This window comes from Triturus cristatus, chromosome 1_1, assembly GCF_964204655.1.
Source record: "Triturus cristatus chromosome 1_1, aTriCri1.1, whole genome shotgun sequence".
Lineage (NCBI taxonomy): Eukaryota > Metazoa > Chordata > Amphibia > Caudata > Salamandridae > Triturus > Triturus cristatus.
This window is the reverse complement of record NC_140579.1, coordinates 1,055,065,019-1,055,089,017: the sequence shown is the minus strand read 5'-3', so window position 1 is coordinate 1,055,089,017 and position 23,999 is coordinate 1,055,065,019. Positions and strand designations below refer to the sequence as shown.

Genomic DNA, 23,999 nt, shown 5'->3' with positions numbered 1-23,999 from the left:
ACTAAATACATAAGATGATTAACTTGGATGTGCGCACAAAGTCACTCACACATCACAAAGTCAATACTCAAAAACAAATCACCTCACCGGCTGCAAATACTGCATCTTAGCCCACTCCAGACTGGGGGATTCACAGCCGGGGTTAAGAGCCTCAGCAAACTGGGGTTCTGCTGTACCGAAGTAGATGCACCCTTCCCCATTTGGACTCCAAAACAATTCCGGTCTCTAAATCAACAAACTCCAGCTTTATAATCTCAAAACACACTAGAAGGTTCCGAGAGCCTTTCCCTTGTGCCAAGGAAAATTACTGGATTTGGCCACTTTCCATGCCTTTATCTTAACGAAGCTTACGGACGTTTTCGGGCAGTACATTCAAAAGTCTCCAAAAGTACAGCAACCTTGAACGTGAATAACCTGAAAAACTTGAGTAATCTTGGGGCATGCCTGTGCACGCAAAAAAACTCAAGCAAGACAGAGTCAGAATTCAAGATGACATGAGGGCATGAGGGCATGTCAAAGCCAATAGTAAGAACTTCATAATAATTCCCATTGTACAACACAATGCACATTTGTGCACCACTGTCTATAGCATCACACACTTTATCTGCCAATGTACAAAATAATGCACATTTGAGCACCAAAGCTTATAACACTATACTTCGAGACCAAGAAGTACATTCCATATCTCTTTCTCTCTCTCATGCTTTCAAATGCACATCCCAAATGCTCTGTTCCTGGCAAGGCTGTTCTACTTTGTGACAGCTCCCACTCTGCTAAAACTACGAAGAGATACGAAAGAAATATTCAAGGCAAAAAGCACATGCAGGGAAAAATGTTGTACATTCAGGCTAGGGTAAAATAAATCACCAAAAGTTAATTAAAACCATGGTAGTCAAAGGTCATCATGTGGCTTCAAAACCATAGCAGTGCCAGAGTTTACTATGTACCAGACTGATTGCAGACAGTGAAACTCTCATAACAAATACACTACAGAGACTACAGAGTTTGAAAAAGTATCTGCTAGAAACAGTGTGCACTCTATGAACACTTGGGGAAAAAGACACTATTCACTTAAAATACCTGAAAGTGCTAAAGATTATACTACATGCAGCCTTCATACCGTGGTGAAAACTTTACAGATAGCCCATCTTCTGAAGCAAAACAATTACATGTACATATTTTAATACCTGGTGGACACAGTCTTCTATGTTAAGTAGAAATTGTCATGCTGTTTCATACATCATGGCTGCACACAGTACTTAGCATGTAGTATGTAGAATCTTTGCCCTGCTGGAACCTTTTTCTGCTGTACTAAAAAAACTTGTGTGTAACATAATGAACACAAATCGTCCACTGTTACCTACACTCAGAGTTACTTTTTTAATTCAAAGATTTATAATTTCTTCAATACCTCTACACATCACATGTGTTTTGTAAACAGTTACACCCAATAGCTGGGCATAGGCTGTACAAAATTAAAGTTTGTGGCTAGATTAGTGCCTGGACACTCCTAGGAGCAGCTGTGTGTTTAATAAATCTGTTTTCATCATCATAGAAAAGTCATATGGTTGTTAGCCGCCACTGTAAACTATAAAACAAACTAGCACACTAATTTTGTGATGTCATCAGTGATGCTATCATTGACATCATCAGTGATGTCACAGAACGTCATGAGTGATGTAGCATGTGAGGTCATAAGCAGTGCGTGGCGGGGGCAGAAGTTATAGTTAGATCTGCTAACTATAACTGGTGAATTTCTGTGTGTTTTTTGTTCAAAACATTAATGTTTTCACTGATAAATTCACCTAACTATAACTTTACTCTACCCTTTGTTTTTTTCAGTGAATTTCTAAGGTTACTTTAACCTTTGTTTTATCAGTGATAAAACTATATATATATACATATATATATATATTATCTACTGGCGGTCGCCAGTAGATAGTTATAGTTAGGATCGTGTTTCCATAGGAAATCTCAAAATTCTATTTTGAATAACTTTGGCGCCGGTTGACGAATCCTCGAGAAATTTTTAAAACAAATGGGGCGCTCCGCTCAGCTCCTACCCTGAAAGTCTCGGGGTGATTCGTCAAGCGGGGGCCGAGAAAAAAGGGGGGTCCCAAAACGCGTTTTCCCCATGCATTTTTCCATAGGACCTTTAGTCGAAGGTACAGCCCGAACGGCTGAACAGAATTACTTGAAATTTGGCAGAGAGGTAGTCCTCAGGTCAGGGAAGTGCCTTTTGCAGGTCTGGTGTCAATCTGTTCAGTATTTCCTGAGAAAATAGCATTTAAAAGCATATAAATAACTATACGCGCGCACCGTGCGCGCACGGTGCCGTGCGCAAGCGAAATTCTGATTGGTTGTTAGATGTCGGTAAACATTCGAATCGGTCGAAATCAGGAAGTGTCGGCCGCCATTTTGTCTCTCGCACTGAAAAGGAAAGGGGGAAAAAAGGTGGAAAACGTGAAAAGGGGGCAGGGAAGAGAGTTCCTGACCCCCTAGCCTTTATCAGGGGGTCACAGAAGGACCCCCAAGGGGAAAAAAAACATTTTTCAAGTTTCAAAAGCTTTATTCGACAGCATGTCATAAAAGCAAGTAAACATCCTACCAATACTATAAATACTATATTAAGATACATTTAAAAATACATTAAATCTTGATGCTGGCAAATAATTTTAAAAATAACATCGTCAATAAAATTAGTCTATTTCAAGAGTAAAATTTTCATTCTTACAATTAATCATACTTCATTTAGTGTCAAAAAGTTCATTGGCCTACTTCTAATGATTTTAGGGTGCGAGAGCGTATTATCCAAGTCCACCCTAAAAATTTAGCAACAGCAATAGCCAGGCAGGGAGTGCAATCAGATTCAAGTATTCTTAGGGCTACCCTGTAACTGCGTGTTCCCAGATTTAAACATACTGGTTTTAACCACCTATGACGTGGAGCAATATACAAGGGACATACAAACAGCAAATGGCCTGCGTCTTCAATCAAATCTTTACAGTGGGGACATTTATTGTCCTCAGTAGATGACCATCTATGGGTAAATGCTTTTACTGGGAGGGACCCGATTCTAAACTGAAAATACAGTTTTCTATCAGTGGCCCTTTCTATAATGTCCCAATATGCCTCACAAGATGGTATAGATTTGATATCAAAAAAGCGACCCGTTAAATTGGCTTTTTGGCCAGAGCTATAGGCAGACATCAGAGTCATATCCCAGTACAATTTTTTTAAGATTGGCTTAGATGGAAAGCTTGAACCATCCGGGTCATTCCATAAATGCCCTAGTTCCAATTTTATTAACAAATTTCTAATTTCCTTTAGCCATGAGATGGAATGAAAACGGTCAGCCCTAATAATATCCTTTAAGGCGATGGCATAATGGCCTAATTCAGGAGTTACCATTATCCGTCGCCAATAAAGGAGAGGGCGCAATCGTGCCAAATCCTCAACTTTTTTCCTGCCTAGGTCATATGTGAGCGGAATCATTGGGGTACTTTGAGGAACTCCTGTTATGCTGCGTAAAAACTTATTTTCTGCCAATCTTGGTTGATTCAGATTAGCAAAACCCCATAGTTCCGATCCATATAAGGAAGCACTAACAACTTTCATGTTGTAAATTTCCAAGGCAGGAGTGATGGGCTTAGTCAGAGAAGATTTGAATTTAGAGACTATTGCACCTGCTAGCTGATTAAATTTTAAAACAGCCATGTCGACGTGGTTTGTCCATTTCATATTATTCTGGAGGGATATTCCTAGATATGTGAATGCCTCGACCTATTCCAGCGGGACTCCATTAAATTTGATTACACCACCAAAATGTTTCCGCTGATTTAAACACATAAACTTAGTTTTGGAGGTATTTATCTCAAGACCGCGTTCTTGACAGAAGTCACCAAACAGGTTTAATGCCTTTTGTAGCCCACTGGGTAACCGCGAAACTATCAGCGTGTCATCCGCGAACATGAGGACCGGCACTCGAGACCCTGCCAATACAGGAGCATCCGTGGGGGAGCCATTAAGATGGTCAACAATGCCATTAATATACAGGGAGAACAACGTAGGTGCCAAGACACATCCCTGCCGAACACCATGCTCAACAGGGAATGGGTCGGTCACCTCCCCCTGACTTCCCCACCTAATGCGTGCATAATTGTTCTCAGGCAAGCGGACAAGTAGCGTTAACAGTTCTGGCGTCATCCCTGCATTGTCAAGAACCCTTCATAATTTTGAGAGAGGCACTAGGTCAAAAGCTGATTTCAAATCTATAAACATTTTATTTTTTTTGAAAAAAATTGCGTGCGCCCAAAGCGCGCGCGCGGTGCGCGCAAGGTGAAAAACCTTGAAAAAAAAAAAATTTATAAATACATAACTTAGCATTTAAAAAACCGTACAAATTCACTTAAAAAACCATAGGTTTCACACACGTTATAGTTAGGAATTAGCATTTAAAAAACCTTGCAAATTCACTTAAAAAACCATAGGTTTCACACAGGTTATAGTTAGGTGGATATTTCACTCGTAAAAAACCAATGAAATTCCCCTGTTATAGTTAGTTGAGATAACTATAACTCGCGCGACTGCCACTCTATCACAAGGATGATGTCATCAGTGATGTCATGAGTGATGCCACTGACCATGTCATGAGTGATGTAATATGTGACGTCATGAGCAGTGGATTGCGGGCGCGCGAGTTATAGTTATCTGAACTAACTATAACGGGGGAATTTCATTGTTTTTTTACGAGTGAAATATCCACCTAACTATAACCTGTGTGAAACCTATGGTTTTTTAAGTGAATTTGCAAGGTTTTTTAAATGCTAATTCCTAACTATAACGTGTGTGAAACCTATGGTTTTTTAAGTGAATATATATATATATATATATATATATATATATATATATATATATATATATATATATATACTGGGAACAGGACAGGTCACCTCTGCATTACACTGCTTTCCTGACTGAGACAAGCCACACATATCAGAACTTTTGGGTCGTGAACGGCAAGCATGCAAGTGCATCAGAGGAGATACGCACATTGCTTGTATCTCCGTCCTTGCATGCACACAAACTTTCCTTCACAGTAAAAGCTAGTTAAATCTGCACTCAGTGCACTCAGTAACACCGTGCTATTCCTATTTAATATCCATCTTTATACAAAGCGCACTCTTCAGGTTAGAGATGTATGGGTGAACTGTCAATCTTCATTTCATTGTACCTCAGAAACATTTGTCCCTCAACGATACATGTAAATTAACGCTGTAAATCCCGCCCAAAGGAAAATAGACGAATAAGAGAAGGGAAAAGACTTTCACATGATTTCTCGTGTTTAATCAAAAGCCTATTTACTTGTTTCTAACGTGGCCAACAAATATGTCCGCTCTTCTGATTGGCTAGGGATTCCGTCACTCTCAGTGCTCCGGAAGCTGGGATTTCAGCCTACCCGGTATTAGTTGCAGCTCCAGTGGACAGATGGGAAATCCCGCGTGGGGATTTTAAGGTATCCCGATACCTCGAAACACCTACCGTAGGTGACAGTTACGCCCACAGGAAATCCAGAAACCTTAACTGAGGAACAGATAAACCCTGAAGGCATTCAGTGAGTAGAGACCACCTCAGAGGGACCCAGACTGCAGGGATACACATTATATACTGGCGAACTAGTACTGCGGTCATTCAAGGATTCCTGCACACGGGGGCACAGACCTCTTTTTGAATGACAGCACGTGATCATAATGTCTTGACCCCTTGGAGTCCACAGATAACACTCCCATGCTTCAAAGGACACTGATCCCGTAGAATTAAAGGGCCGTTCGTTTCACAGGTGCACGGCCACTCAGTGGATCCAGAGACCAATATCTCTTCCCCCAGGGTGCACATAGAGAAAGATCCCTCTCCCCAAATGATCCAGGGCCGTAGTTCTTACTTGGTGTCTCTGTCACCCAGTGCCCCCTCACCGTGAGCAGCGTCACTTGCTCTGCCACATAGATTCCAAGGGGCACAGCATTATAACACCCCCCCCCCCCCTGCCCCGGCGTGATCTTGACAACGAGCATCGGGGGACACAACTTCTCCTTTAAAAAAAAATACCGAATCCCAGGGGCACATACATATTCTGGGCTGTATTGGCTATCTAGATGTCAAATGACCCCTTTGAGAACCTAGGACAAAGGGAGTTTAGATGCCTGCGAAGTTCGAGGTGAACCTCCTAAGAAAAATAGGGACAGGCACACTAGAATTTGTCTCATCAAAGTCCCTCTTCAAGTCCCGAGAGCAGAGTGTTAGTTTGTATGCCGAAACTCAAAAACTGTCAAACAGTGGCATCCTCACAATTGTATTGCTGGCTTGTACTAACTGCTGTGCTGACTGGCTGCTCCGGGCTCATGTCATAAGGGGCGTTTAGCCATGGAGACCCTGGGGCTGCATGCCGTAACTCTCACAGACGGGTCCACTGCCTACATACATGAATCTGCCGTGAACGGTAAGTTGTCCAGCAATTGTACATGCAAGTTCAAGTTTCTTACTGTTAAATACTTGTGTTCAAATAAATGAAATTGGAGCAGTGCCATACCATTTGCTAATTTCTAAGTAAGGGTTCAAATCTGAGTCTATCATACGCACATTACGAGCCCCTGCTCACACGTTATGAAATTAAATTTAAATGTATAACGCACGCCAATACCCTGAGGTGTCTAGGCGCGGCGGCTCACCATGATCTGCTAACCAGCGTGGGGTGTTAGGGAGGTGGGAACGGGCTAGTTGTTGAAAAGCTGAGTGTTTAGAAGTTTACGAAATGGCAAGAGATTGTTTTCTGTCTTAAGTGCCAACAGAGTGAGTGCCACAATCTGGCTGTGCCTGCAACAAAACTACTGCATGTTCAAAGGAACTGTTGTGCAGGGATTTCGACCCCTACAGTGCTGCTAAATTAACTTGAGATCGTTAATCTTTCCAGGGTGACCACTACACCCACATGGTCAGTGACTGGCTACCGCCCTCCCCCTATGACCACATCACCCCCGGACACAGCACCTAGACGTGGTATCTTTGGAAGGCGGGAGGTCGAGAGACCCCCCGGCCGTATTTATTAAGTACAAAAACAATAAATTTTAAATTTGCATGATAAACAGTTATACAAAAATTCAGCAGGACATTAGATACATTATTGTCAACAGGTGTGAGTGACTATCCTTAACAAAGACTCTAATACAGATTGTTTCCTAACCGAGTCTAACATCCTCCTCTGCATTTTTGTATACTAACATTTCTGGGCCATATGGCAAGGTCGCTAACCGGTGTCAGGTCCTACTAGCTGCGCCTCCCCTACAGGTGTGCGCATGCGCAGCCGGGCCCGGTAATTACCCGGTCCACGCCGTGAACTTCATTTACCCACTAAAGGAGGGCCCTTACTCTGCGCCATCCGGTGACGTCAACTACACTGACTAAAATCACACGTCATGTATAACACCATAAAGCTACAAGGGAAAGAAAAGGCCTAAACACGACTGCATCAGTTACACATAATACAGTATCATTCACTACCTTGGGAGAAAAAGGCCTACAAGAAAGCATAGTCAAGAACATAACTGCACAATACCATATTGATCACTACAATGGGAGAAAAAGTCCTAAAAGAAAACCTCATCAGAAACTAACATCTCATAACAGTTTCACGCGCCCAATGCCCGCTAGTTGGACTAGCAACGCATCAACCACGTACTCCAGGGATGGTGGGTGGGGAAAATTTACCGCCCTGAGCGCCAGGGCACGTCCGATGTGGGGGAGCGTCCAGGGAACAAGGGGGTCACCTGGGCGCTCCCCGCCGCTTTATCCCCCCAGAGGCCCGCCCCCCCTCCGACCCGGATGTCGATTAACGTCATCCGGGTCACGTAGGCAGCCAATCGGTGGTAGGGCGCGCCCCCAGTGAACACGCCCCACCACCGAGAAGTCCGGGGGAGGTCGCCGCACTGCCATGCAGGCGGAGGGGCCAAGAGCCCCCCCTTTCCAGACTTTAGGGTTTGGAGGCTAAGATTTTGTATGGGGGAGCCTGTGTCGCAGTTACTTGAGAGGCTGGGTGGGGGTGGAGAGTGGATGTATGGGGGAAGAGAAATCCCTTCACTGTGTTAAAGGCTGCGATTTGATACGCTGTGGTTCAGTATACTAAGAAGAATGCGTTATTTGGCGCTCCAGTTTCTAAAATAAACTGGGATGGTATCTTCTAAAACACACCGGACTTAGTTGAATGGAGATTAAAACATTTTTTGCAAGAAATTTGTGTTCACACTCCACCCCCAACTCACACACATTTCAGTAGTTTTCTGCTCATAATTTGTTTTCCAGCATACTATATGCCTTTACCTTGCACAATAGGATATTGGTTAATTTAGGAGATGGCCTTGTGTCCAGACTCTGTAACATGACGAATGTGTAATCTTTACTCTCTGGTAATACGTGGCAACCTTAAGTTCCTGCTCTCATCAAATTTTCATGAGTTTGATATGTTTGAGTTCTTCAGGAGCCTGAAATTGCAATCTGTTTTCTAGGATGATGTTGTGTAGATCAACATTAAATGAAGAAATTAGGCATAAAGGGCCTCATGTAGGTAGCATACCAGTTACCACTTCTAAAATACCGAACGATACCGAATCGGTATTTTAGAAGTGGTAACTGGTATGTAGGTAATGAGTCGGTATTTTTTACCGAATCGTTACTAGTCGGTAATTACCGAATCGGTATTTACCGATTCGGTAATGAGGCATACCTTCCCATTGATGGGAAGGTATGCCTCATTACCGAATCGGTAAATACCGATTCGGTAATGGGGGGAACACATACAAGGGTGGCAGGGTGTCACATTGACACCCTGTTGCACCCCTGATTCGGCCATGTGTGCACATGTGGCACACATACATGCCCTAAGGGCATGTATGTATGCCACATTGCACACTGCTACGCGCGTGAAAATGCATTTACACATACATTCATTATTTACCACCAACTATAAGTTGGTGGTAAATACCGACTCTTAAACACACACACACACTCCCCCTACATCTCGATTTTGCTTTCGGAATTTACCGAATCGGTAAAATTACCGATTCGGAAAAGTTACCGATTCGGTAACATTACCGATTCGGTATTATTACCGAATCGGTAATTTTACCGATTCGGTAAATTCCGAAAGCAAAGTTTGTCCCCCTACATACCAATGGCCAAAATACCGGTCGGTAACGGTATAATTACCGAAAATCGGCCGTTACCGACCGGTATTTGGCTTCCTACATGAGGCCCAAAGTGTGAGCATCCATGGTGGCCTCACAGCAAGTGCCAAATATCCAAAACTGTGACATTTCCAAAAAACAATAGTAAAAGTATTAAAAAGGCTTCTAAAAGAAGTGGTGGGGCTAAATAAGAGAGCAACTGCAAAAAAGTGCAAATATATAGGGTCTACTGGGTTGGGGCATGCGGAAAAGTGGGCCTGACTGGAAGCGAGGGCATTTTCCGTTGAAGCATTTAAACTCTATACAACATACTATGAAGCGGATATGCTCCTGTTTTGGAAGCCAATGTACCTCTCTCAGAAAGTGATTGACCTGTGAGTACAGAGGCAAGAGAAAGAGCAACCATGCTGCTTCATTATGAATAATTTGTAGTCTGTGTAGAGCAGTACGCTGTAGTCCTACAAAAACTAATCTCAAATTGATGACTGCTGTTACAATAAGTTTCCTAGTGTTTTTTTTCTTTCTTTTTTTTAGTCCTCATCACGCAATATTTTGAGAAATAGAGTGTTTATGGCAAGCATGTCCACTTTAAGGAGAAGCTCTTGGGCTATATCTTCCATGACCCTTACCTATCGCTTGGATCATTCCTTACCCAGCGAAACAATATCCTAACAGCCCTGTCAAAACTCTCCAATGCGGCTTGCCCACTCTTTGTGTAGATGAACTCTCTTTAACCACCATTCAAAACTATTAATGCGCTTAATCATTGGACTTCAGATAGTTGCCAAAATCTCAAAACGCTACAATTTCCGTATCCAGTACTGTTCCCAATCATTCCAAAAAACTAATCTTTTACTATGTGGTCCAGCTTTATCCATTAAGTTTATTCTAAGGACTGAATTCAGCCTCTCTTCTATGCTAGGAGGAACTTGCTTGACCCACTTTATACAAATCTCACGTCTGGCAGATAAAATCAGCAAAAATAGCAAGTTCCTCTGTCTTTTAATGAGACTGGACATCCAATTTTACCCCAAACAGAATCAATTGGGCGCTTACCTGAATTTCTTGATGGAGAGCGTCTGAGAGGATCTTACCTACATCTTCCCAATAGGATTGAAGGTGCACGCACTGGCAAAACATATGGATGTCATCAGCTTGCTCCTCGCCACATTTAGGGCAGCATCTAGCACTCCCTTTATTCATTTTCGACAACTTATTAGGCGTCCAGTATGCTCTGTGCAGAGTAAATAGAAAGTTTTTCTTCAACGGTGCAGATTGGATGACATCCCCAAATGCAGCCACAGATACTTGCCATAGTGCTGAAACATCCAGCGACGGCAGCGCCTTCCCCCATATCTCATTTTATAGTGTAAATTCCTCACGTCCTTCATCAATAAGCGCCCAATACCAGAAGACTACTTCTTTCTTCTCAAATCTCCCTTGGAGTTTTGCCTCCATCTCTATATTACCTATCCCATCTTTTTTTAATGTTTTGGTCCAGCTCATTAACTGATAATACTTGAATTTGGATAAACCCCCATTTGTTAAGTCTACCAGGCGGTCCCACTCAACAATGTTAGATCCAGATAATAATTGTCCCCATTCCAGTACTCCGCTTCCTCTCAACGGGACCGATAATACATCCTTTAAACATTCAGGCGTGCCAGGCGAGTCCCAGATAGGGGCATAGTAGCTATAATAAGGGATCTTCCATAAACGCCTTTTCTGGACCCACAATTTAACAGCAGCTTCCAAGATTTTTAATTTGATTTTCTTAAAGTACTTCATGTGACCAAATTTGTACAAAAAGTGGTCACCCGCCCGACCTGTCTTTGCTTGCATGAAAGTTGGAAGGGAGCTGTGTTTTAAAAAAGTACTCTAACATTCTTAAAATGGAATGCCCTATAATACTGGAATAAGTCCGGGCTAGCAATCCCTCCATGTTCCTGCTTCCTTCTTAATTTCTTCCAAGAGATTCTAGCTCCCTTTGAAGCCCAAATAAAAGTCGTAATTTCGCCCTGCATTTTACTGGTCCACTCTTTTTAAACTCTAAAGGTATCGAGTTAAACAGGTATGTAAATTTAGGCAAGATCATCATTTTAATCAGGTTAGAGCGATCTATGAATGAGAGAGGGAGGCATTTCCATGCATTAAGCAATTTTTTGGATTCTGATTGTACTTTATTAAAGTTTGTTTGAGCAATCTCCTTAACCTCACCCACAATTAGTATTCCTAAATATCGTATTTGATGTTTTACCAAGGGATCATTACTCTGAGTATTCCAACACATCATCTCGGTCTTTTGTTGATTAATTTGATAGCCCGATAAACTTCCAAACTGCTGTAGTGTTGCTGTTATTTCAGGAAGGGAACTCATCAGATCATTAGTGAATAACATTAGGTCGTCAGCATAAAGTGCGACTTTTTTCTCCCAGTTCCTACATCTAAAAGGTATTATAGAAGAGTTAGATCTTAAAGCACAGGCCAGGGGCTCTATATAAAGATTAAACAAAATAGGAGATAACGGACACCCCTGTCTGGTACCTCTTTCTATGTGGAATTTCTCTTGTCAAAGACCCATTAACCAACACACATGAAGTCGGGGAACAATATAACGCTCTTACTGCTCTGATGAAATTACTACCCAAATCGTAAGCCTCCAGAGCATTGTGTAAAAAAAACCAATTAACCCTATCAAAGGCCTTAGCTGCATCATAGGTGATGACTGAAAGAGGGAGTTTTTCCTCATCTGCCAGATCTATTGCTGCTATTAGTTCGTGTGTAAGTTCCTGGATGTGTCTACCCTTTATGAAGCCTTTTTGATCTATATGGATTAAATTCCCTACCCATTTTCCCAATCTCCTTGCTAATAATTGCGTAAAGATTTTATAGTCACAATTTAGCATAGAGATTGGTCTGTAGGATTCACAATGTTTAGGGTTTTTTCCTGCTTTTAGTAAAATACATATAGTGGCTTCATTCCATGATTTAGGAGGTAATTGTCCTCTTATAAAGATGTCATTAAATAAGTTCGTAAGTTCAGGAACAAGTTCTTCTCTCAAGACCTTATAAAGCTCGTTGGGCAAGGCTTCAGGCCCAGCGGCCTTAGCTTTTTTTAGGGATTTAATTACCTCATTAACTTCAAATTGAGTAAATTCAGCATTAATTTCTTTCCTTTGCTCCTCCGACAAGGTTTGCTTAACCCAGCAATTAAGATGAGTTAAGTCCTCACAATTATTCATATCCTCTTTATATAAGTCTGAGTAGAAATCGAAAAAGGCCCTTTTAATATCTGCCTCCTCCGTGAGGGGATGACTCATGGTCGCTTCTTGGATATTTGGGATCTTATTCCTATTTAGGTCCGTTTTTGTTTTCCAAGCCAAAAGCTTTCCGCACCCCTCACCATACTGGTAGTGAGCCAGTTTACTGACCTCCCATTTCTTCTTGATTCGAGTATCTAATATATTAACCAAATTGTTTTTTTCCTTGATGAGTTCCCTCCTAAAAACATCCACCTTCACAGCCGAAGTTTCTCTAGTAATACACTTTTCTAATCTATGAATTTCATTCTCTACGCTTTCCAACTCCTTCTTATTCAGTTTGTTTATATGAGCTGATATACTAATCAACTTCCCCCCTAAGTACCGCCTTGAAGGCCTCCCACCTATTCTGACTAGAGGTCTGATCCGAGTTTAGGTAGAAATAGGATGCTGTTTCTTCTTTAAGAGCCTCAATTACTTTAACATCCAGAAGTAAGGTTTTATCTAGAGTCCACCTTGAACGATTGTAGTGAGTATGTAGTTCAAGCTCCATTAAAACTGCAGAGTGGTCCGATAAGTGTTCAGGTAGATGGACAACCTCTTTTACTTCCCCTGTTAATGATTTATCAATTAAAAAGTAATCAATTCTGGAGGAGTGTCCCAATTTCTTGTTCTTAAAGGTAAACCAGTGATCTTTATTACCCTTACTTCTCCAAATATCTGTTAATCCTAGGTCTTCAAGATACATTTTAAGCCATCTCCTCATTTTTAAAAGAGTCGGTGCTTTTTTTTGAGGATTCCTGTCTATTTCGGGGTTCAAAAATATATTAAAATCTCTGCCCAAAATGATGTGTCCAGGGGCTTCCAAAAGTTGCGCATAGAGAGCCTGCAGTGCTGAAGGATTGTCAACATTAGGTCCATAATACCCTGCTATAACTAGGGATCTACACCTTAAATGGATATTTCCGACAATCCATCTCCCTTTTATATCGGCTTTATAAGAGACTAGAGTAGCTTTTGCTGATTTCTTGAAGATAATAATTACCCCCTTAACACCGCAGGTTTGCTCAGTGCAAATATAGAAATCCACCCAGCTTTGAGTTTTCATTATGGCTTTCCATTCTGATTTTAGAAGGTGAGTTTCTTGAAGGATTATTATATCCCAATCCTTACATTTAAGATAATCAAGAAACCTTTGCCTTCTTGCTCTAACCCTCAAGCCATTCACGTTCTATGTAAGGGCTTTAGTTCTCATAGTTCAAAATGGTAAGTTCACTTTTTCTTTTAACTTGCATGATTTGGACAAAAATGTTTTTTTTTTCCCCCCATAATGCTCCCACACCATATGTGCCATAATTAAACAAAACCCGTAGCCCCCCCCCACCTGAATCTCGCCCCTCTCCCTTCTCACAGAGAACCCTCCCTTTATTCATTGGCAGATCTGCTCTGCCTATTTGAGATCCCTGCTCTGGGCAATTTTAAACTTTGTACCTTAATCGTGCTTATCAGTGCCTCTACCTCTTGGGATTCCTTCAAATTAATTATGTGGTTATCCCACATAATTCTCAGGAGTGCCGGAAACTTCATTTGAACATTTGCTCCCAGGGATTTTAATTCCTGCATGTATTGGCCTAAATGCCACTGGCGGTCCTGTGTCGTCTTAGAAATATCCGATCTTACTCGGAATGACCAATCCCCCTTTTTATGGGAACCTGCAGATATTGCTTCTTTTAGAATCCTCTCCTTGAGGGCATAGGACTTAAAATTAACCAGGATCTTTCTAGGATTCAGCCTATTTTTGTTTTTCACAAAAGGATCTCTATGTACCCTCTTTATATCGTCCGCGAGGACATCAATTTCAATCCAAGGAAAAAATTCCTTCAAGAGATGTACTACAAATTCTTTTATGTCCCCAGCCTCCTGACCTTCTGGAATATTTAAAAGTTTCAGGTTATTTCGCCTAGCCTGGTTTTCAAGAGACTCAATTTTTCCTCTTAAATCCCTCTCGCTGGTTTGCAGGCTCCCCGTTGCTTTTTCATTATTAGTGAGTTGTTTATCTAGCTCTTCCATATTGGACTCCAGAGTAGTAACTCTTTCCATTATTGTGTTTATTTTGGTCTCCAGTGCCTCACAGACCCCTTGAATTCTAAGCTGTTTTTTTTCGGATATTGCAAAACTAGATCTCATCTCCGTGATCAGGATTTCCATTAAATGGTCGGACGTTTTAACCCCTTCTTTTGATTTAACAGGCCTACCATTTTCTGCTATAACCTCCGGTGGAGTACATAAACCATTTCCCAGCTCTCCAATTTCACCATCCTGCTTCGAGACTACCAGCTCTTTAAAATGGTTGGGGCTATGCGGAATACCTGGCCATTTCGGACTGAAGTAAACTTCCCTTTGTATAGATAATATTGCCTTCCTCCTCTGGAATCCCCTCTTTGGGGAGGGTATGTTTTACCTTAAAATATGTACGAAGGGAAGGCGTAATTTTGACCTTTTTTGATGCAGCTTTAGGACGTATGGAAACAATATTAGGCTCCAGTGTTTGTAATGGAGACAGTATTTTAACTTTTTCTTTAGTTTCTTTCGTATCCCTATACAATGTCTCCGTGTTTAAAGGGTTTCCTAGAAAGTTCCTGCTTCTTAGGCTATATCTTATGCCTCTCTTCGGTGGCTCAATATTTGTAGTATCAGTATTTGTTTTCCTAAGTTCCCCCAAGTCCTTACTTAGCGCCAACTCCTGAGGTTTTGTTACGGTGTACACAGATTTTGCCTCCAGCCTTTCACTTACTTGGATATCCTGGTGTTTCCTCCCTGTTCTTTCCAGATTGATGTTCTGCCTTCTTTCTAGGGAGGCTTTAGCTCTGCTTCCTTCCGTTCGTTCTCCAGTGCCTGCCAACTCACTTTCCCCAGCAATCCCTTTGCTGCTGGGGCTGAGAGTGACCTTTGCTCTATAGGAAACTCTTGCAGCAGCTTCCCTGTTCTGGCGAAGTACCACCCCCGCCTTTTCCCAAACCGAAACTGCAAATCTTGCCGAACTCACGGGCTTAGCGGTAGTCAGAAGGCTCCCTGCAACACCCCCAGCAGCGCCCTGTTCCAACGAGGATCGCCCGGCCACGCCCGCTGGGAAACGGGACATCAAAGAAGCCGAAGCAACAGCTAGCAAATTCCGCACGCCCTGCTCTCCTCAAGAACCATGGAGCCGTTCAACCGTCGAAGCAGCGCGACGGCTTCTCTAAGCTTCTTCCAGCTTCTTCAAGCTCCCGCACCAACAACGGCCCCCTCAGAGGTAGATTTCTTAAATTACTTATGCATTATCTAAATTATAGCGCTTGCCTGCCCATCTCCACAGGGAGCTCCCGACCGGCGTTTCCTATCCGGCCACCATGTTCTCCACCGATCCTCAATAAGTTTCCTATTGTTACAAGACAGCACGGAGGCAATTTCCCTCCGAGCTTTTATTAGAAAGGAGCATTTAGACACTACTGCTCCTATCTGAGGCTTAAGCGTCAGATTGCCGTCTGTCACTACCCCAAGACTCCTGGTAGAAGGTGATTGGTGTAGGTGCCGGGCTAAGATCATCGGGCTGGAAGTTATTGCTTCATTGATAGAGCCCATTTCTAAGCAGAACAATTCATGTTTTGTCTGTATTCAACTATAGCTGATTGTTTGCCATGCAGTTTGCAACATCTTAAGGTGCTCTGTAATTTTATATAGCAGTCAGAAGTGTTCTCTATATGAAAGAATAGTGAGCTGGCCTAAAAAAATCAGAAAAATGGTAATGGCTGCAGGTCTAGTGACTTGAATAACCTACTCGACCTAACTGTAATGCACTTGACCCAAAAACATGTCTTGAATTGTGTGATCCTAAGCAAATATTTAATTGTATGTTGCTTACAAGAAGCATTTTTGATGTGGTTTTCGAGGACCTAACTAGAAGTCCCGTAGTTCCAGGTCATCCAAAATAAGGGGTAATTGTTGTTTCACTTGGGACAGTGTTGATGGTTTTAGCCAATCAAGGCACAACTTCCCAACACTGTACGTTGTTACCTTCTCCAAGAGTTATGTTTGCACATAACGCTGGTCAGGCTTACTGATCTTAAAGCCCTCTGTTACCCAGGAATTGTGCTTGTCATCCGTTAGTATCTAACGACCACACTAACCACCCTTTCCAATTGGTGTCTGATGCATTGTTTGTTCCATTACATATCATTGTCATGTGTTTCCGCCTTCTATTTTGTAAACTGCTGCCAGTTTTCAGAATGTGGGAATGTGTGGTATTTCCAAATCTTTTATCTTAGCTAACCCAAGACAGGACGTTTGTTGCATAGTTTCGTTCAGTAAAATAATCTGTTATGGTATTAGGCATGCTCTAAATAAAGCCTTGTTCCCCTGAACCTGCCAATCTTTTGTCCTCCAAATCAATTTTACATCAATAGGATCTCTCCAAAAGTCAAACCCTTTTGTAGACAGGTGGGAAAGAAAAAGAGCAGAATATATCAGCTTAGAGTCAGCATATTTTTCTTTGCAGATGATGGTTCAAGTTTATTATAATAGGACACTAGGACAAATTTATTATAGCCAGAAAAATAAGCAAACATTTGTGCAAATATTTTTGTTCAACCTTTTGTTGGTGTAGGGCATGTTTATGTTGTGTGTGTAATTTTAACCAGCATGTGGAGTACTTGCTTTATGCAGGAAATGATTAACTGGATGTTGAAAACGAAACATTTCATCATAATTAGATGTACCTTCATACAATTAATCATACGTAAAAAGAGTAGAATGTCCTAGACTTTCTAGCATTTTATGTATCAGGAACTGGAACAGGCTTCTTTGTTCTTTGTGTGATGATGAGTGTGGTTTGAAAACCAAATTCACCAGATGTACAGCAGAGCTTTCAGGGAGATAGTGCCCATTGAGAAGCAGGAAGAAGACTGTTACAAAACCAATCCAAAGGACCAGCGAAAGTAACACAATTGAAATCCAAAGGTGTAACGATGGCAGGACAAAGTAACTCTTTTTAAACCAAAGATAAAAAACACGCAGCCCCAGTCAAAAGGTTAGAGGTGGTGGTGTAGGTGGATCTGATAAATCCAATGAGAAGTCATGAAAGTCAATGAAATAGCCGGAGGCAGTCTATCTGTTTTTGACAACATGTGGCTTTCGTAGAACTGGGAGATGACTCGATCTGTGGTACGTTGACGTAAACAGGTTTCGTGTCCGAATTCCAAATTGAAGTCTGTGTTTCTGTACTAGTTGAATTTACAGTTGTTGTAGTAATTGGTAGAAGGGATACTCCAGTATTGGTTACCCAGTAGCTTCCTGTACGGTAATGAAAGGAAGCAGGTAACTACTCAGGAGTCCATGTGGCCAACTGTTCAGAATCGGCCAAATAGTATGGTGTGATCATATAAATGGAGAAGGATCTCATGTTTTTATAGCGGGCAAGGGGCAATAGAAGTACAGTTCTGGTACCTTCAACAGCCAGGAGAGGTACAGGCGCTCTTTAAGATGGCCCAAATTCTTGTTTTTGTCCACATTTTTTCCCTTTACCAGATCCCACAACCTTCGGGATCCAGTCATGTCTTGCCGGTACTACCTTCATTTCTCCAGTGGTGATGTGGTTTACTTTGACTATGCTTTGTTCATGTGGAAACTAAGTTCCTGTAAAACAGCCAGCGGTTATTGTAAGTCAAATGGTGTTTCCGCGACCACTGTGCCGAGATTGTCTAGGTCTGGGACCAACATTTTTACCCCAAACAGGATTTTATATGGAGTTACACCACCCAGGGATTTTCTAGTCAGATTTTTGACTACCCTCGGACCTCATAGAGATGATGGACCCAACTGCGACCAAAGCCTAATACCCAAGCTGTGAAAGACTTCTTTAAGCTCCGTTTTTTTCTCTCCATGATCGCAAACGCCGGACCCTAGTTGGAATGTACTGTGCCAACCTTGTTTGTCCCGATAAAGACTCTCAGATCCTTTATAACAGTTCTGTCATCAGCTGATCGCTGTAGCCATACCAATAGGAATTGAGAGCAGGAATCCTCTGTCACCAAGATATGCTTGTAAGCCCCATCTGATGACAGTGGTCCAGGTAGACACAGTTAAATGGTCGTGCCATGGTGGAGCCTTTCATCTGCTGGCAAATGTCGCATTTAAAGACAAAGTTCTTGGTCTGTTTATAGAGACCTGGCCACCAGTTGCGTTGCTGCAATAGTGAAATTGTAGCACCCACCTCCATGTGTGCAGATGCAAGAACCACGTGTTCAGCTAGGATTAATCCTAATTTGAGGTCAGAATTTGGGATTACTCTATCCCCCCACTGTAGGAACGTGTATCTAGCTTGTAGGAGTACTGGAGTGGAAAACCTTTTGACAGATGAGTGTCATTGCGTGCAGCATTGACAGCCGTCATAATGTCATTGTCTATTCTCGTTATGAAACGAGTTATTGCAGCGACTGCAGCAGTTCGCATTGTTGCTTTTGCGGCTTCATCAGCCAGCTAATTCCCTGCAACGTGTGTGCCCTCAGACCGGTGACTCAAATTGCGGATTACGTGAGTCTGTGGCAAGCAGTCTTTCAGCTTTGGCATTTTGTGCTTTATTGTGCACCCTTTCGAATCTCTGGATCCATTTTGGCTCCAGTAATGTAAATATTCCTTATAAGACTGGACAGAGTAATACGAATCACAGTAGGAGTGTGAGGAATCCAGGATCCGTATTTTCCATTGCTAGTATCGGGAGCCCTGAGTTCTGCCAACTGCGCTGTGCACTCACCAAGCACTGATGCTTTGTCCCGACAGCAGGTTGATCAGAACCATCAGTATATCTAATGTAATCATACTGTTCTAGAGGCAATATTAAACTAGGCAGAGAATATTCTTGTTCATACTGCAGAAAGTCTTGTGTCTGTAATGTACAATCAAATCTGTAGTCTAGATCTGTTGCGGTGAGTGAGTTAACCCAATGTATCCAACATGGGTGCAATGCGTTTGTGTTTGAAACGCTTGCTCGTGTGACGGCCTCTAAGGTTGGCACCTGGGTCACGGTTATTATTCATTTGCCCTGCGACAATGCTGTCTCTCTCATCACAACAGTTTGTACCACTGTCAGTATTTCTTCAGTAGGTGCAAAACGCATTTCCGCATTACTGTTCAGAAGCGATTTATATGCAATCGGTACAGTGTCAGCTTCATTGAATGTTACTTAGGTGTACCCTGATGTCCCCGTCCCAATGACAGATCACCAGGTTTGTTGTGTTCACACGTATGTTTAAAAGTTTGGAAGCTAACATGTCTGCTTGTACTGAACGTAATATTTGTGTGTGTTCAGTGTTCTAATGTGCACTTGAAGTGTGGACGAATTAGGTCATAAATGGTTTAACCCATTCTGTGTAATCTGGAATGTAAGTTTTGCCAACATTTAGGAATCCTAATATGGATTAGAATCTCTTCTATTTCTTTGCAGGCTATAGAAGCACACACTTCTCTAAGAAGTGTGTCGCTAGGCTTTTGCCTTCACTTGACAGATCATTTCCCAGAACTAGGACATTGAGGTGGGCAATTTTAGATTTTTTTTAAAAGTTACATTTGTATCCCAAGCAAATCCAAGACTTATGCGATCTACTCTTGTCAAGTGTACAGAAAGGTCATTGTCCGTCAGATATGTCATCGGCCTAAGACAATGCCTGGTCGTCAACATTTTCCAGCAGTTCTGTTACCCTGGCTGAAAACAGCCTGGGGCTATTCTTCTATCCTTGTGGCAAACAACTGAATAGTTTTTGAGAACTAGTGCACTAAATGCGGTCACATATCTGCTTCTAGGTGCTATATTTTGGCAGAAAAATCAATTATAGATATCTAGTGTAGTTTTCTTTTTTACTTTTTACGAACTATATTTAGTACATCTGCACCTCAGCCCTATATTTATGCCTTCTTGTCCAATACCTCAAGGTCTGTCAACCAGCCCCTATACTCCTCTAGCTTCCAAACTGGCAGAGATGACAAAAAGCCTGCAAGTTCTCGAAGCGGACCTGCACAGTCTCTTTCACTTCACAACAATGACAACCAACTACCTGGGGCCCAATAAGATCCACACGATGCATACCCCCACACAGGACCAACGTACCAACCACCCCTACATACCGCTAACACTACTCCTCACCAACCGGATCTCTCCCTCCACTCTGTCCGCACTTTGGACACCGAGAATGAAACCCTATCCCAACACACCTTCATGACTAACTAGATGTAAAGCTCCCTTAACCGACACCGATCTCCGAACCCTACTACTATTATACAATTCTTCTCACCCTCAGAACTCGGATAGTCCGGATACCATCCAGGCCATTACGACTAACCCTCTCAGAGCTTCTAGACTCAACCATAGAGCTGTCAACAAGCATAACCTCAGATGAATTAACCTCACACACTCTAACACAGCTACCTACAAAACCCGACTGAAATGCATGCTAATCAACTACAGATCTGCCTCAAAGCATGCTGGAGATATTGCTGACCTGATCCTTGCACAGGATCTTGACCTCCAAATCCTAATCGAAACCAGGCAAAATTACTCCTGTGCTCCTGTCTTGAACATTCTAGTCCCCCTAACCATGGCATTCTCAGACTAGATAGGCCTGATAGACCAGGTGAGGGCATCGCTTGCATACACAACATATCAGTCATATATGCACAATCTCCTATCTTACCCACCTGTGAATACCTTTGCCTTGATATCTCAAGCAAAAATAGATCATTTTGCAAACTGCACATGATATACCACCATCTAGGCGACCACTTAGATTTTATTGAACAAATCATGGAAACCATTGGAACAAATGCTGATCAGCATTGCACACAAATCTTCCTTGGATACTTCAATCTACATTGGAATGGCCTGAATGGTCCTGAAATCAACCGCTTCAAAACCTTTCTTGCAGACCTGAACCTGCCTCAATTCTGCGACATACCAACTCATAACAAAGGATCTACATTAGATTTGATCATTGTAAAGCCCAAGTCAATTCAGATGGAATCTATCCCACCTTGTGAGTGGACCTACCAACCATCGCACCACATTCCTCATCACGGAAGTCTTGATAAACAACACAGCATAACGATTCAAGCCCAACATCTGGAAAAAGGAACATGCACTGCATTGACGGGGATGCTCAGTCCTCTCTGTCACAACATCTTTACTCCCCCCTGAGGAGCTCTCAGATGTCCTTGATCCTCCAAATCACTACACTCGCTCCATGGAATCTGTTCTTTACTCAGTTGCTCCATTCCAACTAAAAAGAATATCCTTCAAAATCTCCAAACAATGGTAGTCTCAGCACAGAAAGACGTAACTTTAGACTAGCCAAACGTCAATGGAAATCTGATCCGTCCATTGAACTTCTCAAGTAACAGAGATAATCAAGGAACAGCTACTACAAAAACATCAGAACTTATAATGCAAATTTCTTTAGAAACCAACTAGATCAAGCCAGTAACAGACCCAAAAAACTACGTGATCTCATAAAAGCAAATTCAAACTGCTCACTGGGGGGAACCAATTTGTCTCCAAACTGTGAGGATTTTGCCTCCTTCTTTCTGCAGAAGGCAAAAACCATGAGGAATCACCTGCAGCTAGCCGTGGAACAACTTCCTATCCCCCTCAACCCCCGTCCCCAAAAACAACACCTCATGGAACTCTTTTATAACCTTTGATGAACACACCATTCATAAAATCTTAGTTAGGTTGAAACCCTCAAACCATTTCAATGACCCCCTTCTCTCAAAATTCTTCAAGGAAATCATACCCTCAATACTCCCAATCTGGACTAAGATGGTTAATGCCTCCCTCCTTCAGAGCTCCATCCCTGACTGCCTAAAGTCCGGTCAAGTTACCCCCATTCTAAAAAACCCCAAAGCAGACCAATTTGACCCTAAGAACTACCGACTTATTTCAAATATCTCTACCCTGGTGAAGCTCCTGGAAAAATGTGGTCACATTCAACTCTACAGCCACATTGATCGTTTCTATCTATTAGACCAATTTCTATTGTGTTTCCGTGCTGGGCACAGCACTGAATTTCCTATGACACACATTGTAGACGATGTACAAAAATGCTGGACCAGAACCAAGCCTGTCTACTAATCCTCCTTGACCTATCATCGGCATTCAATACGGTTAAGCATGCAAATCTCCTATTCCTATTGGAAAATTGTATGGGCCTTACAGGTCTAGTCCTTAACTGGGCCTCCTCCTTCTTCCTCAACAGATCTCAGAGTCTAGCTTTATTTATCTTTCTCAGTCCATACACTTGGGGGTCCCACAGGAATCATCTCTTTCGCCCACCCTCTTATTCATGGAACCCCTAACAGAATTTCTGAGATCATCCAACATCCAATACCACATGTATGCTGGCGATACCCAGCTATACCTAAAAGTCTCCTCCCCAGAAGACATCAGTTCCCTTAACACATTACTAATAGAAACTCAAAACTGGCTAACAACTAATCACCTCAAACTAAATACTGCAAAACTGAGCTCCTTCTAATTGCTCTACCCAACCAGGCACTGGTCATCATAGAATGACTGAAACAGCTTACAACCACCAAGTGCACTCCACAAAACATTGACTCTGAAAAATCATTGGACGTTACTCTTGACAAGAATCTCAACATGCAGAAATACATCAGTGCCCCCATCAAAGCAGCAAATCACCAAATGAGTATTTTAAGAAAATTAAAACCTTCTCCACCCCTCACGATTACAAACGTGCTGTACAAGTCTTTGTGATTCCCAGGTTGGATTATGGTAGTACGACCCTATCCGGTGGGCCCAGATCTAAACTTGCTCCTCTAAGGGCCTCGCTCAACTCTGGTGCTAGACTCATCACTGGCTCAAACGGATACAGCCACATCACCCCGTATCTCAAATCCCTTAACTTTCTCCCCTACGAAGAAAAATACAAATTGCCTGCATGATGCATTCAGCCCTCCAACACAACACCCCTCACTATCTTGTCGAGAAACTCAAACTCACAGGCGACTCCAGAGCATCCAGAAGCTCCAACATCTTTCTACTGAAACCTCAGAGATTCCACAAGAAGAAAACCTACAACTGTGCTTTCTCTGGGATTGCCCCAAGAATCTGGAACTCATTACCTCCCAAAATCAGAACGAACCCCTCGGTCATAACGTTCAAGAAAGAAGACATAGAATTCCTTATGAACAAATTTCTTCCCTAGATCACATGACCCTTATCTCCCTGTTCGCTCACATGATTAATTATCTCTGGCTGCCTAACATTCTCTTCCTTGAAGAACCGACTTTACCCCCCTGCTTCACAACACTGCCTGGTATCTGCACTGGCCTGAACTCTTGACATTATGTTATTAATAATTAAGGCTCTATGTCATTCGACTGTTAATAAATCTGTATTAAATGCGATATTACTGCTTTTACCACTCTTCACGTTGTAATTCTGGAAAAACGCTCTGATAGC

General features: G+C 42.2%; 1 protein-coding gene across 3 annotated transcripts in view; it reads left to right on the top strand.

Moving 5' to 3' along the window:
• The first annotated feature begins 5,466 nt into the window (after positions 1–5,466).
• ZNF76 (zinc finger protein 76) overlaps positions 5,467–23,999 on the top strand; it is a 267,736-nt gene continuing 249,203 nt past the window's right edge. Inside the window, exon 1 of one of the 3 annotated variants that reach the window (XM_085651124.1) lies at positions 5,467–6,496. In XM_085651124.1, the coding sequence (XP_085507250.1) occupies positions 6,421–6,496 (76 nt within the window). In that variant the 5' untranslated portion in view covers positions 5,467–6,420. The remainder of the gene's footprint in view (positions 6,497–23,999) is intronic. The other 2 variants (XM_085651127.1, XM_085651125.1) reach the window with 2 other exon arrangements.